Source organism: Pristiophorus japonicus, chromosome 20 (genome assembly GCF_044704955.1).
Source record: "Pristiophorus japonicus isolate sPriJap1 chromosome 20, sPriJap1.hap1, whole genome shotgun sequence".
In the NCBI taxonomy this organism is placed as follows: domain Eukaryota; kingdom Metazoa; phylum Chordata; class Chondrichthyes; family Pristiophoridae; genus Pristiophorus; species Pristiophorus japonicus.
The window spans coordinates 30,175,046-30,193,755 of record NC_091996.1 but is presented as its reverse complement, the minus strand read 5'-3'; the positions used below and the strand labels follow the sequence as shown (position 1 = coordinate 30,193,755).

The 18,710-nt window shown below is 45.7% G+C and overlaps 1 protein-coding gene across 1 annotated transcript in view; it reads left to right on the top strand.

Moving 5' to 3' along the window:
• The window catches only part of adgrd2 (adhesion G protein-coupled receptor D2), a 301,296-nt gene that overhangs the window by 8,367 nt on the left and 274,219 nt on the right, over positions 1 to 18,710 (top strand). Inside the window, exons 5-7 of the mRNA XM_070863395.1 lie at positions 2,959 to 3,066; positions 10,614 to 10,699; positions 17,038 to 17,319. Coding sequence (XP_070719496.1) covers positions 2,959 to 3,066; positions 10,614 to 10,699; positions 17,038 to 17,319 — 476 coding nt within the window. The remainder of the gene's footprint in view (positions 1 to 2,958; positions 3,067 to 10,613; positions 10,700 to 17,037; positions 17,320 to 18,710) is intronic.

Here is an 18,710-nt window from a genome sequence, read left to right as displayed (position 1 = left end):
CCTCGAGCCTGCTCCACCATTCAACAAGATCATGGCTGATCTGGCCGTGGACTCAGCTCCACTTACCCGCCCGCTCCCCATAACCCTTATTTCCTTAATTGGTTAAAAATCTATCTATCTGTGATTTGAATACATTCAATGAGCTAGCCTCAACTGCTTCCTTGGGCAGAGAATTCCACAGATTCACAACCCTCTGGGAGAAGAAATTCCTTCTTAAATCGGTTTTAAATTGACTCCCCCGTATTTTGAGGCTGTGCCCCCTAGTTCTAGTCTCCCCAACCAATGGAAACAACCTCTCTGCCTTTATCTTGTCTATCCTTTTCATTATTTTAAATGTTTCTATAAGATCACCCCTCATCCTTCTGAACTCCAACGAGTAAAGACCCAATCTACTCAATCTATCATCATAAGGTAACCCCCTCATCTCCGGAATCAGCCTAGTGAATCGTCTCTGTATCCCCTCCGATCATGTCCCTCCACAATGCCATGTGGAAATGGCTAAGACCTTAAACAATTAGCTAAGTAAATCACATTTGAAACTCATTGTTCTGTCGCAGACGCTAAATAATTTTTTCAATTAAAATGTATTTAAAAAATAATAGAAAGGAACCATAACAGGTCCATTAATTATACATTAATATACATCTTTAATCCAAACTATCAATTTGGAAATCAATTACAATTTACACCAGAGCCGATCAGCATTATATAATAGCTGGCATTAACCTATTTATTTTAACGCTGACATCAAAATAACGCTTTTCAGAATTTTTTTTTAAAAATACAGATAATTGGATTAATCTTTCAACAAATGTTTTTGAATTTTTCGCAATTGACTCATCACGGTGCCTCTAGACACAAGCCTCGCATTTATATAGCGTCTTTCATGACCTCGGGACGTCCCAAAGCGCTTTGCAGCCGATTAAGTACTTTTTGAAGTGTCGTTACTGTTGTAGTTCCGGGGAGCAGAACGAGCAGCGTGGTGGCCTAGCCCAGCAGGCTGAGCGGCCCCCGGCCTGCGAGAACCATCGGAGCAGGCCGGGGAGCGGAAGTAGCAGTGTGGAGGCGTACCACTCCAGGGAGCAGCACGTGCTGGAGCAGGAGAGCAACAGCAGTGAAAAGGGACGTCATCAAGGTCCAGGTCGGTGATTGGAGCGTGGGCAGGTACAGCAGGAGCAGCAAGGTCGGGGTAAAGGAGCGGCGAGAGATTGTGGAGGGACACGATAAGGGCCCAGGAGAGGCGTGAGTCTGGGTCCCAGAAGAGGCGAGGGCCCAGGGGCAGCACGGGCCAGCCCACACCGCAAGATGTGTGTGCACTAGGTCCGTGCAGCAGAGCTGGTCTCCAGTGGTCTTGGGTAATCCTTGACACTGGACCAAGACCTAGCTCTGTCAAGCCCGTGTAGTGGCTGGCATGCAATGGTCACCACACGTTAAAAAAAATCCACGCACAGGCATCCTCCACCCTTCAACATGTAGTTCGGACCTGGAATTTTAGGTCCATCATTGAAACACCTGTGAACTTTTTGACGTGAAGCACGTCATCCTCGATTTGAGGGATTGTCTATGATTATGATGATGACTGTTGTAATGCAGTAAATTTGCACACAGCAAGCTCCCACAGACGGCAATGTGATAATGACCAGATAATCTGTTTTAGCGATGTTGTCTGATGGATAAATATTGGCCAGAACACCGGAGATAACTCCCCTGATCTTTTTCAAAATAGTGCCATGGGATCTTTTACATCTGCCTTAGAAAGCAGACAGAGCCTCGGTTTAATGCCTCATCTGAAATATGGGGCAGCACTCCCTCAGTATTGTACTGGAGTGTCAGTTTAGATTTTTGTGCGCAAACTTCTGGAGTGTGACTTGAACCCACAACTTTGTGATTCAAAGACAAGAGTGCTACCCACTGAGCTGTGGCTCTATCGTAATATCACCAGCGATGTCTCCGCAAGATCCTACAAATTCTCTGGGAGGACAGACACACCAACATTAGCGTCCTCGACCAGGCCAACATCCCCAACATCGAAACACTGACCACATTTGATCAGCTCCGCTGGGCAGGCCACATAGTTCGCATGCAAGATACGGGACTCCCAAAGCAAGTGCTCTACTCTGAACTCGTCCATGACAAACGAGCCAAAGGTGGGCAGAGGAAACGTTACAAGGACACCCTCAAAGCCTCCCTGATAAAGTGCGACATCCCCACTGACACCTGTGAGTCCCTGGCCAAAGACCGCCCTAAGTGGAGGAAGTGCATTCGGGAGGGCGCTGAGCACCTTGAGTATCGTCGCCAAAAGCATGTAGAAATTAAGCGCAGGCAGCGGAAAGAGCCTGCAGCAAACCAGGCTCCCCGCCTACCCTTCCCTTCAACCACTGTCTGTCCCACCTATGACAGAGACTGTGGTTCTCGTATTGGACTGTATGCTAAGAGTGGAAGCAAGTCTTCCTCGATTCCAAGGGACAGCTTATGATGATGATGGCTGTGTCATACACAGCTGTTGAGTGGTGAATGAATACTTAACTAAAGTTTAGGATGCTAACCGTCAACTGCCCAGAATTGATTGTGCAGTGTTCTTAACCTAGCACTAATATCCAGTTGTTGTGAACCTTTTCTGAGTGTTGTTTTTGTATATTGCTAATTTTTTCCTTTTGCTAAAATTTCAGTTGTTAAATTATTGCTGTACAGCTCTTTTTATCCTTTACTGTTTATCAGTTCGAACAGATGAGGGCAATGCTCCCTGGAGTGCAGTTTATTCAAACCTAAAATATAGCTCATATGCAAATGAAAAGGTTAATTTGGATAGAAGCTGCGAACTCATTAAATCTCTTATGGGGGACATTTAATCAGTTTGGAGACAGATTTAGTAAATACCCCATTTGTATTACCTGATACAGTAATTTCAATGTCCTCCTAAGTTGAATTTGTCAACACAATTTTGTTGCTTTATTACAGCACTGGAAGGTTTTTCGGCTGACTGTCAGACTTTAGATGCTGTCTCTGGATTTAAAAGCCAACATGGTTGTGAGAATCCACTATCATTCCTCTGCCAGTTCAAAAAAGGTTAGTTAACTGATACGTTTTTGAAAATCTCGAACCTGTGATTTTCATCAATCAAATATTTTAATGCAATAAACAGTAAAAATTGAATGCATCATTGAATTGCATATTAATGGTAAATGAGAAATACATATTTGCTTTGTTATTTTGTGCAGAGTTAAACTTTTAAACCCTCTGATTTTTAAAAACAGAAAATGCTGGAAATACTCAGCAGGTCAGGCCACATCTGTGGAGCGAGAAACAGAGTTAACATTTCAGGTCGATGACCTTTCGTCAGAACTGGAAAAAATTGAGAGATACAGGGTAAAAAAGGAGGGAGAGAGAAAACAGGGAATTATAGACCGGTCAGCCTGACATCGGTAGTGGGTAAAATGATGGAATCAATTATTAAGGATGTCATAGCAGCGCATTTGGAAAGAGGTGACATGATAGGTCCAAGTCAGCATGGATTTGTGAAAGGGAAATCATGCTTGACAAATCTTCTGGAATTTTTTGAGGATGTTTCCAGTAGAGTGGACAAGGGAGAACCAGTTGATGTGGTATATTTGGACTTTCAGAAGGCTTTCGACAAGGTCCCACACAAGAGATTAATGTGCAAAGTTAAAGCACATGGGATTGGGGGTAGTGTGCTGACATGGATTGAGAACTGGTTGTCAGACAGGAAGCAAAGAGTAGGAGTAAATGGGGACTTTTCAGAATGGCAGGCAGTGACTAGTGGGGTACCGCAAGGTTCTATGCTGGGGCCCCAGCTGTTTACATTGTACATCAATGATTTAGACAAGTGGATTAAATGTAGTATCTCCAAATTTGCGGATGAGACTAAGTTGGGTGGCAGTGTGAGCTGCGAGGAGGATGCTATGAGGCTGCAGAGTGACTTGGATAGGTTAGGTGAGTGGGCAAATGCATGGCAGATGAAGTACAATGTGGATAAATGTGAGGTTAAAACAGAGAGACAGACTACTATCTGAATGGTGACAGATTAGGAAAAGGGGAGGTGCAACGAGACCTGGGTGTTATGGTACATCAGTCATTGAAGGTTGGCATGCAGGTACAGCAGGCGGTTAAGAAAGCAAATGGCATGTTGGCCTTCATAGTGAGGAGATTTGAGTACAGGGGCAGGGAGGTGTTGCTACTGTTGTACAGGGCCTTGGTGAGGCCACACCTGGAGTATTGTGTACAGTTTTGGTCTCCTAACTTGAGGAAGGACATTCTTGCTATTGAGGGAGTGCAGCGAAGGTTCACCAGACTGATTCCCGGGAAGGCGGGACTGACATATCAAGAAAGACTGGATCAACTGGGCTTGTATTCACTGGAGTTCAGAAGAATGAGAGGGAATCTCATAGAAACATTTAAAATTTTGACGGGTTTAGACAGATTAGATGCAGAAAGAATGTTCCCAATGTTGGGGAAGTCCAGAACCAGGGGTCACAGTCTAAGGATAAGGGGTAAGCCATTTAGGACCGAGGCAGCGGCCTATAAAAGGCTCAGCAGTCCGGGGAGCATCGAGAGAGGCGGGAGTCGAGAGAGGCAGCGGCCTATAAAAGGCTCAGCAGTCCGGGCAGCGTCGAGAGAGGCGGGAGTCGAGAGAGGCAGCGGCCTATAAAAGGCTCAGCAGTCCGGGAAGCGTCGAGAGAGGCGGGAGTCGAGAGAGGCAGCGGCCTATAAAAGGCTCAGCAGTCCGGGTAGCGTCGAGAGAGGCAGCGGCCTATAAAAGGCTCAGCAGTCCGGGGAGCATCGAGAGAGGCGGGAGCCGAGAGAGGCAGCGGCCTATAAAAGGCTCAGCAGTCCGGGCAGCGTCGAGAGAGGCGGGAGTCGAGAGAGGCAGCGGCCTATAAAAGGCTCAGCAGTCCAGGCAGCGTCGAGAGAGGCGGGAGTCGAGAGAGGCAGCGGCCTATAAAAGGCTCAGCAGTCCGGGCAGCATCGAGAGAGGCGGGAGTCGAGAGAGGCAGTGGCCTATAAAAGGCTCAGCAGTCCGGGGAGCGTCGAGAGAGGCGGGAGTCGAGAGAGGCGGGAGTTGAGACACGTACCGGTGCAGCTCCAGCTGAGAGAAGTCAAAAAAGAAGTAGAAAGAAATCAAAAGGTGACGTCACAGCCAACGTGGTAAGTGATTGGCTGCTGATTGGTGAGTAGTTTTTCTTTTTCTTTATTAGTCAGTAACTTTTAACATTGTTGTCGGCAATTTAAGTGTATCTAAGGGTTAAGTCATGGCAGGAAAGCTCGGTCACGTGATATGCTCCTCCTGTACCATGTGGGAACACGGGGACAACACCAGTGTTCCTGACAACTACATGTGCGGGAAGTGTGTCCACCTCCGGCTACTGACGGTCCGCGTTGCGGAGTTGGAGCTGAAGGTGGATTCACTCTGGAGCATCCACGATGCTGAGAATGACGTGAGTATCACGTGTAGCGAGTTGGTCTTACCGCAGGAGAAGGGTCCACAGCCAGCGAGGGAATGGAAGACCAGCAGGAAGAGTAGTGCAAGGAAGGTAGTGCAGGGGTCCCCTGTGGTCATCCCACTGCAAAACAGATACACTGCTTTGAGTGCTGTTGAGGGGGATGACTCATCAGGAGCGGGCAGCAGCAGCCAAGTTCATGGCACCGTGGCTGGCTCTGTTGCACAGGAGGGCAGGAAAAAGAGTGGGCGAGCGATAGTGATAGGGGATTCAATTGTAAGGGGAATAGATAGGCGTTTCTGCGGCCGCAACCGAGACTCCAGGATGGTATGTTGCCTCCCTGGTGCAAGGGTCAAGGATGTCTCGGAGCGGGTGCAGGACATTCTAAAAAGGGAGGGAGAACAGCCAGTTGTCATGGTGCACGTTGGTACCAATGACATAGGTAAAAAAAGGGATGAGTTCCTACGAAATGAATTTAAGGAGCTAGGAGCTAAATTAAAAAGTAGGACCTCAAAAGTAGTAATCTCGGGATTGCTACCAGTGCCACGTGCTAGTCAGAGTAGGAATCGCAGGATAGCTCAGATGAATACGTGGCTTGAGCAATGGTGCAGCAGGGAGGGATTCAAATTCCTGGGGCATTGGAACCGGTTCTGGGGGAGGTGGGACCAGTACAATCCGGACGGTCTGCACCTGGGCAGAATCGGAACCAATGTCCTCGGGGGAGTGTTTGCTAGTGCTGTTGGGGAGGAGTTAAACTAATATGGCAGGGGGATGGGAACCAATGCAGGGAGATAGAGGGAAACAAAAAGGAGGCAAAAACAAAAGACAGAAAGGAGATGAGGAAAAGTGGAGGGCAGAGAAACCCAAGGCAAAGAACAAAAAGGGCCATTGTACAGCAAAATTCTAAAAGGACAGAGGGTGTTAAAAAAACAAGCCTAAAGGCTTTGTGTCTTAATGCAAGGTGTATCCGCAATAAGGTGGATGAATTAACTGTGCAAATAGATGTTAACAAATATGATGTGATTGGGATTACGGAGACGTGGCTCCAGGATGATCAGGGCTGGGAACTCAACATCCAGGGGTATTCAACATTCAGGAAGGATAGAATAAAAGGAAAAGGAGGTGGGGTAGCATTGCTGGTTAAGGAGGAGATTAAGGCAATAGTTAGGAAGGACATTAGCTTGGATGATGTGGAATCTATAAGGGTAGAGCTGCAGAACACCAAAGGGCAAAAAACGTTAGTGGGATTTGTGTACAGACCTCCAAACAGTAGTAGTGATGCTGGGGAGGGCATCAAACAGGAAATTAGGGGTGCGTGCAATAAAGGTGCAGCAGTTATAATGGGTGACTTTAATATGCACATAGATTGGGCTAACCAAACTAGAAGCAATATGGTGGAGGAGGATTTTCTGGAGTGCATAAGGGATGGTTTTTTAGACCAATATGTCGAGGAACCAACTAGGGAGGAGGCCATCTTAGACTGGGTGTTATGTAATGAGAGAGGATTAATTAGCAATCTCGTTGTGCGAGGCCCCTTGGGGAAGAGTGACCATAATATGGTGGAATTCTGCATTGGGATGGAGAATGAAACAGTTAATTCAGAGACCATGGTCTAGAACTTAAAGAAGGCTAACTTTGAAGGTATGAGGCGTGAATTGGCTGGGATGGATTGGCGAATGATACTTAAGGGGTTGACTGTGGATGGGCAATGGCAGACATTTAGAGACCGCATGGATGAACTACAACAATTGTACATTCCTGTCTGGCATAAAAATAAAAAAGGGAAGGTGGCTCAACCGTGGCTATCAAGGGAAATCAGGGATAGTATTAAAGCCAAGGAAGTGGCATACAAATTGGCCAGAAATAGCAGCGAACCTGGGGACTGGGAGAAATTTAGAACTCAGCAGAGGAGGACAAAGGGTTTGATTAGGGCAGGGAAATGGAGTATGAGAAGAAGCTTGCAGGGAACATTAAGACGGATTGCAAAAGTTTCTATAGATATGTAAAGAGAAAAAGGTTAGTAAAGACAAACTTAGGTCCCCTGCAGTCAGAATCAGGGGAAGTCATAACGGGGAACAAAGAAATGGCGGACCAATTGAACAAGTACTTTGGTTCGTTATTCACGAAGGAGGACACGAACAACCTTCCGGTTATAAAAGGGGTCGGGGGGTCTAGTAAGGAGGAGGAACTGAGGGAAATCCTTATTAGCCGGGAAATTGTGTTGGGGAAATTGATGGGATTGAAGGCCGATAAATCCCCAGGGCCTGATGGACTGCATCCCAGAGTACTTAAGGAGGTGGCCTTGGAAATAGTGGATGCGTTGACAGTCATTTTCCAACATTCCATTGACTCTGGATCAGTTCCTATGGAGTGGAGGGTAGCCAATGTAACCCCACTTTTTAAAAAAGGAGGGAGAGAGAAAACAGGGAATTATAGACCGGTCAGCCTGACATCGGTAGTGGGTAAAATGATGGAATCAATTATTAAGGATGTCATAGCAGTGCATTTGGAAAGAGGTGACATGATAGGTCCAAGTCAGCATGGATTTGTGAAAGGGAAATCATGCTTGACAAATCTTCTGGAATTTTTTGAGGATGTTTCCAGTAAAGTGGACAAAGGAGAACCAGTTGATGTGGTATATTTGGACTTTCAGAAGGCGTTCGACAAGGTCCCACACAAGAGATTGATGTGCAAAGTTAGAGCACATGGGATTGGGGGTAGTGTACTGACATGGATTGAGAACTGGTTGTCAGACAGGAAGCAAAGAGTAGGAGTAAATGGGTACTTTTCAGAATGGCAGGCAATGACTAGTGGGGTACCGCAAGGTTCTGTGCTGGGGCCCCAGCTGTTTACACTGTACATTAATGATTTAGATGAGGGGATTAAATGTAGTATCTCCAAATTTGCGGATGACACTAAGTTGGGTGGCAGTGTGAGCTGTGAGGAGGATGCTGTGAGGCTGCACAGCGACTTAGATAGGTTAGGTGAGTGGGCAAATGCATGGCAGATGAAGTATAATGTGGATAAATGTGAGGTTATCCACTTTGGTGGTAAAAACAGAGAGACAGACTGTTATCTGAATGGTGACAGATTAGGAAAAGGGGAGGTGCAAAGAGACCTGGGTGTCATGGTACATCAGTCATTGAAGGTTGGCATGCAGGTGCAGCAGGCTGTTAAGAAAGCAAATGGCATGTTGGCCTTCATAGCAAGGGGATTTGAGTACAGGGGCAGGGAGGTGTTGCTACAGTTGTGCAGGGCATTGGTGAGGCCATACCTGGAGTATTGTGTACAGTTTTGGTCTCCTAACCTGAGGAAGGACATTCTTGCTATTGAGGGAGTGCAGCGAAGGTTCACCAGACTGATTCCCGGGATGGCGGGACTGACCTATCAAGAAAGACTGGATCAACTGGGCTTGTATTCACTGGAGTTCAGAAGAATGAGAGGGGACCTCATAGAAACATTTAAAATTCTGATGGGGTTAGACAGGTTAGATGCAGGAAGAATGTTCCCAATGTTGGGGAAGTCCAGAACCAGAGGTCACAGTCTAAGGATAAGGGGTAAGCCATTTAGGACCGAGATGCGGAGGAACTTCTTCACCCAGAGAGTGGTGAACCTGTGGAATTCTCTACCACAGAAAGTTGTTGAGGCCAGTTCACTAAATATATTCAAAAAGGAGTTAGATGTAGTCCTTACTACTAGGGGGATCAAGGGGTATGGTGAGAAAGCAGGAATGGGGTACTGAAGTTGCATGTTCAGCCATGAACTCATTGAATGGCGGTGCAGGCTCGAAGGGCCGAATGGCCTACTCCTGCACCTATTTTCTGTGTTTCTATGTAACAGGTTTTTAAGCAAGTGCAGAGGCAGGGAATCGGGGGGAGGGAGGAAAGCTCAAAAGGGAAGCTCTGTGATTGGGTGGAAGGCAGGTGAGATTAAATGACAAAGGATGTGATTGTACAAAGAGATGGTAATGGGACAAGTGAATAAACAAAAAACTGTTAGAATTCATATTCTCTTCCCAATTCTATGTATCTATTATCAGCGAATTAAAAATCCTGTTGATGTAGATCTTTTAGTAGCTTGGCTCTGAAATTCTTAAGCATGATGAGTTTTCACATGTCAGATACACAAATGTAATATTTCAAAAATTTCGAATATTTTATGATTCAACTAAGAAAAATCACAGAAATGTTGACTATATTTGGTGTTTGCAATATGTTCGGAATTTAAAGGACTATCATAAAATAAAATATCAATCTTATGTTATTTCACGCTATTGACTACGGTTCCATACAAATAAGATTACACAAATTATCAACAATATTTTAATTCTATGCTTTGTATTATAGGAGAATATTATACTCTGATGTTATTCAGAGATAAAACTTAGGGGGAGAAATTTCCCAGTGCCCCGATTGGGGGCGGTAACTGAGTTGGAGCGGGATTCCTGGCCGCGAAATTGCAGTTAGCGCCCCTCACAGGAAGTGGAGCGTAATCTCGCGCACTCCACTTCCTGTCGGGGCGGGTTCCGGGGCGAGTTGGTCCGCATAGCGCTGACGTGTTTCAGCGCACCTCACCTTCCGTTAAAGGGGAGGGCGGCTGCACACTCTGGCCGGGCTTCTGATGGCCTTCACTGGGACACCAGGACGGCGTGGTGCTGAGGCCGCAGCCTGCCGCCCAAAATGGAGCGCCGGTCCGTACGACGGCGGCTCGGACCACGCAAGGGAGGCAGAAGTCAAGCTGACCGGTGAGTCGGCCAAATCGCAAGATGGCGGCACAGGGCGCTCCCCACCTCCTCTTTAACTTACGCCCCGCGAGCGGAAAACGGCCCGGTTCGTGACCAGCGAGACTGGAGCTGACACCACTCGCGGCTGCCTCGTGGGGTGCAGGGCGATGTCCGCCGTGGGCCGGAAAGGGGTCAGCGCGCACGGCGATTACATCATCGCCAGTTGCGCGGTGGCCCCGGGGCGCTACCGGCAGGGCGCAGCATTATCCGCTAACTCCCGCGCAATTTCGCGTGAGCTGGGAGCGCCCCCCGCTGGAGAAAAGAGATGCTAACAAGACACTTTCAACCCATTAGTTTTGGGATATTCAAAAAATTACTCTCCTATCTTAAATGATTCATACAATTGTGGAATGATGTATCTCTTTGTATTGTAGGTACATATTTGAAGTTGAAGAAGTTTGAGTCAGATCCAAGAAGTTTATTCAAGACTAAATTGAATGAATTCTCAAACAATACCTTGGTAAGTACTTTTTGATTTTTATTACAAGGACAGAAGAACATAAGATCCTTGTCTGATAATAGTATTGTCACTCTGGGTACTTAATTCACCAAGTTGTATCGCGGGTATGGTTTTTATTCGGAATATAGCACAGTGTGATTGTACAACATGTTTCTAACTTATTTTCGTTGGTGTCTGTTGTATCGCTGCGTAACCAGTACGGCATCTCTTTTTAAAATTGATGATGCAACCAAGCTGTATTGAAAAATCTGAATTTCTTTGTGTGTAGAAACATTGCTGTATATTTTGACTCCATTCACTATTTTTATGTGTAAGACAGGGAACACCACTTTTATACTGAAGTCGATCTTTTTCACCCAAAGGCGTGAGGAGAGGAAAATATTACACTCTATACACGCCAGAAAATACAGTATGAGAGTAGGCATGAGCGGTTTACGCATTTCTTTTTAACAAAAAAAAACATTGTATTTTCTTCCTGCTCTGGCGGACAACCTTGTGGCGTGTATCAGCCTGGTTAAAAATCTATAACCATGGGGATAATTTTAACCTGACCTTCCCTGCGGAAAACTGTTGGGACTATCTTGTTTAACACCCCGTTTGGTTTTACTTTGCATTGATTTCAGTGGAAAGTAAATGTGGGTGGGTTATAAAACCGGCAGCAAATATCATCACATTAGTTTCCTGCCAGGTGGGATAGGTTATAATTACCCCCAGTTCTTCATCTGACCCACAGTTTAACTATAATTTATATATGGGCGGGAGGCTTCAGGTAAGAGTAAATTTTAAAGCAGCAAGTAAAATGTCAAGGCTCTAGAGGAGAGTAGAGTTTTGGATAAAAATAACCAGAGAGTAACAAAGGTAATCATCATCATCATCATAGGCGGTCCCTCGAAGCGAGGATGACTTGCTTCCACGCCAAAAAGGGATGACTTCACAGGTGTTTCAATGAAGGACCTAATATTCCAGATCCCGACCTACATCTTGAAGGGTGGAAGATGCCTGTGCAGGATTTTTTTAATGTGTGGTGGCCGTTGCACACCAGCCACCACACGGGCTTGACAGAGCTAGGTCTTGGTCCAGTGGCAAGGATTACCCAAGACTAACTGGAGACCTGCTCTGCTGCACAGACCGAGCGCGCACACATATCGCAGTGTGGGCTGGGCCCGTGCTGACCCTGGGCCCTCGCCTCTTCTGGGCCCTCGCCTCTTCTGGGCCCCAGATTCACGCCTCTCCTGGGCCCCGGTCACTTCCCTCTACAAACTCTTGCCGCTCCTTCGCCCCTCCTGCTGTGCCTGCCCGCACTGCAATCAGCGACCTGGCTTTGTAGCCGTCGCCCTCCTGCAGCAGCACGCACTGCTCCCTGCAGTGGTATGCCGCTGCACGCTGCTCCCTCCAATGGCCCCGGCCTGCTGATGGTCCTGCAGGCTCTAAGGCATCAGTGATTAAGGTGACATCAGGGAAGAATAGAAAAAAGTCAAAGCTAAAGGCACTATATCTGAAGCATTCGCAACAAAACAGATGAATTAATAGCACAGATAGAAATTAATAGGTTTGATCTAATAGCCATTACGGAGATGTGGTTGCAAAGTGACCACGGTTGGGAACTAAATATTCCAGGATACTTAACTTTTAGAAGAGATAGGCAAAATGGAAAAGGAGGAGGGGTAGCCCTGATAATAAAGGGTGGGATAAAGACAGTAGAGAGAAAGGATCTTAGCTCGGAAAATCAATAAGTAGAATCAGTTTGGCTGGAGCTAAGAAACAGCAAGGGGCAGAAAACATTGGTGAGAGTTGTTTATAGGCTCCCAAACGGTGCAACGAGAAAAGGTTAATTAATAAGCTTGTAGTAAAGGGGTCTTTAGGAAAGAGTGACCGAAATATGATGGAATTTTATTTTGATTTTGAAAATGATTTTAAATCTAAAAAAAGGGTCTTAAATCTAAACAAAGCAAACTACATAGGTATGAGGGGTGAGTTCGCTAGGGTAGATTGGGAAACTATATTAAAAGGTATGACGGTAGACAAGCAATGGATAGCATTTAAAGAATTACTACATAATTTACCACAAACATTCCTTTAAGGCACAAAATCCTCACAGGAAAATTTGTGCAACCGTGGCTAACGAGAGAAGTTAATGATAGTATTAGATCAAAGGAAGAGGTTTATCATGTTGCCAAAAAGAGCAGTTGGTCTGAGGATTGGGAGGATTTTAGAATTCAGCAAAGGAGGACCAAGAAATTGATAAAGAAAGGGAAAATAGAATGAGAGTAAACTAACGAGAGGCATCAAAACAGATTGTAAAAGCTTCTATAGCTATGTAAAAAGGAAAAGATTAGCGAAAGTAAATGTGGGTCCCTTACAGGCTGAGACAGGAGAAGTTATAATGGAGAATAAGGAAATGGCAGAGAAAGAAAATAAATACTTTGTGTCTGTCTTCACGGAAGAAGACGCAAAAAACTTGCCAGAAATAGTGGAGAATCAAAGGTCTAGCAAGAATGAGGAACTGAAGGAAATTAGTATTAGTAAAAAATGGTACTGGAGAAATTAATGGGACTGAAAGCTGATAAATCCCTTGAACTTGATGGCCTACATCCTAGGGTTTTGAAGGAGGTGGCTATAGAGACAGTGGATGCATTGGTTGTTATCTTCCAAAATTCCATAGATTCTAGAATGGTTCCCGTGGATTGGAAGGTAGAAAATGTAACTTCACTATTAAAGAAGGGAAGGAGAGAGAAAATGGGGAACTACAGACCAGTTAGCCTGACAACAGTAGTAGGGAAAATGCTAGAATCTATTATTAAGGATCTGGTAACATGACACTTTGAAAATAATAATAGGATTGGGCAGAGTCAACACGGATTTATGAAAGGGAAATCATGTTTGACAAATCTTTGAGTTTTTTGAGATTGTAACTAGCAGTATAGATAAAGGGGAACCAGTGAATGTGGTGTATTTGGATTTTCAGAAGGCATTTGATAAGGTGCCACACAAGAGGTTACTGAACAAAAGTAGGGCTCATGGGATTGGGGGTAATATACGAGCATGGGTTGAGGATTGGTCAACAGACAGAAAACAGAGTAGGAATAAACGGGCCATTTTTGGGATGGCGGTACTGCAAGGCCTTGGGCCTCAGCTATTCACAATCTATATCAATGATTTGGATGAGGGGACCAAATGTAATATATCCAAGTTTGCTGCTGATACAAAGCTAGTAGGAATGTAAGTTGTGAGGAGGATGCAAAGAGGCTTCAAGGGGATATAAACAGGCTAAGTGAATGGGCAAGTACATGGCAAATGGAATATAATGTGGAGAAATGTGAAGGAAAAATAGAAAAGCAGAGTATTTTTTTAAATGATGAGAGATTGAGAAATGTTGGTGTTCAGAGGGACCTGGGTGTCCTTGTACACCAATCTCTGAAAGTTAACATGCAGGCACTGCAAGTAATAAGAAAGCAAATGGTATGTTGACCTTTACTACAAAAGGATTTGAGTATAAGAGTAAAGACGTCTTACTGCAATTATATAGGGCCCTGGTGAGACCACACCCGGAATATTGTGTACAGTTTTGGTCTCCTTACCTAAAGAAGGATATACTTGCCATAGAGGGAGTGCAACGAATGTTGACCAGACTGATTGTCCTATGAGGAGAGATGGAGTAGACTAGACTTATATTCTCTGGAGTTTAGAAGAATGAGAGGTGATCTCATTGAAACATACAAAATTCTTACAGGGTAGATGCAGAGAGGATGTTTCCCCTGGCCGGGGAGTCTAGAACTAGGGGTTACAGTCTCAGAATAAGGGGTTGGTTATTTAGGACTGAGATGAGAAGAAATTTCTTCACTTAGAGGGTGGTGAATCTTTGGAATTTTCTACCCCAGAGAGCTGTGGAGGCTCAGTCATTGAGTATATTCAAGACAGAAAGTGATAGAGTTTTGGATATTAAGGGAATCAATGGGATACGGGGATAGTGCACGCAAGTGGAGTTGAGGTGGAAGATCAGCCATGATCTCATTGAATGGTGGAGCAGGCTCGAGGGGCCGAATGGCCTACTCCTGCTCCTATTTCTTATATTCTTATAAATTTAACTTCTGATTGAATTCAGAGTATAATATACAGAGTGCATTAAATCCCAAGGTGAGAGAAACTACTTTAATGACAACATGTCAGTCATTTCTGTGGGGAATCTCCCGTACGCTCGGTAGAAACTGTGAAGAAGTGGGGCAGTCGGCTGTCACGTCAGTGAGGTACCGAGTGCATACGGCATTGTCGAAGGTGCCGTTTTTTGAATGAAATGTTTAACCGAGGCCATGTCTGCCCGCTCGCTCAGATGGATGTAAAAGATCCTGCGGCACTATTTGAAAAGCAGGGATCCTTCCTGTGCCCTGACCAACATTTATCCTTCCATCAACTCTCGCAAAAACAGATTAACTGGTCATTGAACTCATTGCTGTTTGTGGGATCTTATTTTTATAAATTTGGTTCCACGTTTACATAAGAACATAAGAAATAGGAGCAGGAGTAGGCCATACGGCCCCTCGAGCCTGCTCCACCATTCAATAAGATCATGGCTGATCCGATCATGGACTCAGCTCCACTTCCCAGTCTGCTCCCCATAATCCCTTATCCCCTTATCATTTAACAAACTGTCTATTTCTGTCTTGAATGTATTCAGTGTCCCAGCTTCCACAGCTCTCTGTTATGTTTGCCTACATAACAACAGTAACTACACTCTAAAAGAAATTAATTGGCTGTGATGTGCTTTGGGAAGCTCTGAGGACATGGGGTATGGTGAGAAAGCAGGAATGGGGTACTGAAGTTGCATGTTCAGCCATGAACTCATTGAATGGCGGTGCAGGCTAGAAGGGCCGAATGGCCTACTCCTGCACCTATTTTCTATGTTTCTATGTTTCTATGACAAGATGTTTTTTTCTTTCCTTTATGAAATGGTTGTAATGTATTTAATAGATTTAAATTTGATCATTAGACAGTTGCATTATTAAATGTTATTTTTTCTTAATCAGCATGCTGAATTTTATTTCAATATATTTTACGGAGAATGGGCTGAATTTTTACTAGGAGACCCACTGGGAGTGGGGGGAGGCGTGGGGTGGAAGGTGGGGTGCGGGGGGGGGGGGGGTGGAGGTAGGGGAGGGGTGGTTGCAGGGGAGGGGTGGTGGCGGGGGGGGGGCAATAGGGGGCCTATTAACTCCAAAGTGTGTGTGTAACGTCACAGATAGGTTCCCCGTCCAAACGTCAGCCTGATTGACAGGCTAGTCTCCAATTGGGTGGGGAATGCTAGACAAGAGGCCGGAGTGGGGGGGGGATTTGTATGGGGGGGGGGAGGCTGAAGGTGTGGGAGCTTGGGGGGCCGGGAAGAAGCACTCTTGCTCCTCTTGGCCCACAAAGAGTGCTCCCCCCGTGTCTATCCACGTTCTCATCTGACCTTCCGCTGAAGTTACAGCGACTGATTGGGAGAACCCCCTGAGGAATCTCGCGCCACATGTATATCTTGTTGAGTAGGTTGGGCCTCTACTCATTGGAGTTCAGAAGAATGAGAGGTGATCTTATCGAGACGTATAAGATTATGAGGGGGCTTGACAAGGTGGATGCAGGGAGGATGTTTCCACTGATAGGGGAGACTAGAACTAGAGGGCATGATCTTAGAATAAGGGGCCACCCATTTAAAACTGAGATGAGGAGAAATTTCTTCTCTGAGGGTTGTAAATCTGTGGAATTTGCTGCCTCAGAGAGCTGTGGAAGCTGGGACATTGAATAAATTTAAGACAGAAATAGACAGTTTCTTAAACGATAAGGGGATAAGGGGTTATGGGGAGCGGGCGGGGAAGTGGAGCTGAGTCCATGATCAGATCAGCCATGATCTTATTGAATGGCGGAGCAGGCTCGAGGGGCTGTATGGCCTACTCCTGTTCCTATTTCTTATGTTCTTATATTAGTGTGCCCTTTCACTAGCGTAGCAATTTCCAAAGCAATAACCATTCATATGAGGATTTACAATGAGTTAGTCAGAAATGCAGATAATTGGGAGGTTGAGTGAGACTTGTAGGTTTATCTGAATTGTGTTCAGTTCTTTTGTGGTATAAATAAACATTCACAGATAGCTGTCAGCTAGCTGACCCTGTTAATAATTTAGCATATTTACATATTGTGATTATCTTTAAACATTAGCCATGGCAATAAAAATTAAATTAACCTAAAGATAATGTTATGCAAGAAAGTATCAGTTTGTCACGTTACATTAAGTGTTAAAATAATAGAGGAGAGATGGATGAAATGGTGTATTCACATGAATGCAATTAACATAAACTCTCCTTGCACAGGTTACTGAGTATATGTCGTTGGGCAGTGCCAAACTTGTACCCAATATTTCTGAAGCCGAGACTGTACTGAAGATAGTACAACATGTTCTGACTATAGAAAATGCCACTTTGGAACCAGCTGACATGCTAAGTGTTATACGCTTGCTACAAAATGTTGCCAACATGGAAACACATGTAAATGACACCAGAGAGGTTCTGGAGAATATAAGCCGAAGCTTCATAGACGTAGCCGATGAGATTCTTGATCAGCACAATGCGGATAGGTGGACTGAAATTAATGAGGTAAACAGTCGTATTTCTTAATTTAATGGTAACCATTGACTTGGGGATCAGGAAAGATTATTTTGAAGCATAACCTAGTTCTTCATACAATTATCATTGTTATGTTCAGAATAACTCCACAAGACTGTATATTGTAAGCGCAAACTATTGTGACCTTGGTCTCTTTAATGTGACTCCAGAGTGAGGAAGCAGCATGGTAGACTGCCCAGGGTGCACAGGTGACCGTTGGGTCTCCCACAGGTGTGCCCCCTGGTGGCAAGTCTTACACATTGGTGAGGTTTGCATACATAACATCACTCCCCCCCCCCCCCCCAAAAGTCTTATGCACGTTATTTACAAATTGAGGCGATCTGGCGCTCTGCGTTCCCTGGTTGATCGCCTGAGTTGAAGTCCTGGCATGGGTGAGTTGGTCGGATCATTGCTGCATGGCCACGCGGCTGGTCTGATCGGACTGACGGGCATGGTGGGTTCATCCTCGTGGTTGGCAGCGAGGTCAGTTGTGTTAGTGGGTCGCTGGGGGCCAGGTCCTTTCACAGTGGTTCCTGGTTATCTGTAGTTCGCAGTTTGGTCTGGTCCAGTCCAAATGCATTCTGTGTTTGCCCGTTACATGGTTTCACAACAAACACTCCATTTTCATCACAAACACTCCATTCCCTTCTTTGACTAATACAGTGCTAGCAACCCATCCGGGGCCATGAACATGGTTTACATAATTTATTCTGATGTCGCATGGAGGGGCCGTGCAGTTATGGTACATTCTCTGCTGATAGCATACAGAAGGCTCGGTTCTGAGTGACTCTGTCCGGTGACTGCGTAGCACCTGGGATAGCCGGGTCTGTAGGGAGTCTACCGTGACACGTGTGATGCTTGGCTTTAAGATTTGGGGCTGCCCGCTCCGGACTATTGTCACTGATTCTAAGGTCTGGCAAGCCAAGAATGACCGATATGGCCTTGAGACTTTCAGTAGTGGCAGGAGGCCGCGTGGTTCCCGTGGATCCTGGGCCATGGTATGGAGGCCCCGAACCACCGACTGTGTGTAGCCTCCCTGCCTTTCTTTGCAGGGTTGCCCGATAGGGGGCAATCTGATGGGATGAGCATTTCGTCTTTGCGACGGATAAGCTGCAACATCCCGTCTAGCGGTTCACCGTTGGCCAGCGATGTCGTGGGATCCTGGCTGGTCCAGGTCCTAAACTGGGGGGCCGTTACGGTTGACCCCTCGCTTTCTAGCACTTCCATAACAACGAGCAGGTCTGCGGGCTGTGCCATTTCCACCACGGTGGGCAACGGTAGCCAACTGAGGGCATTAGCGCCGCTCTCAGTGCCTGGCCCGTGGCGGATCATGTTACAGTGCACAGACAGTGTTAGACATTCTTGAAACAACGCATCGATAA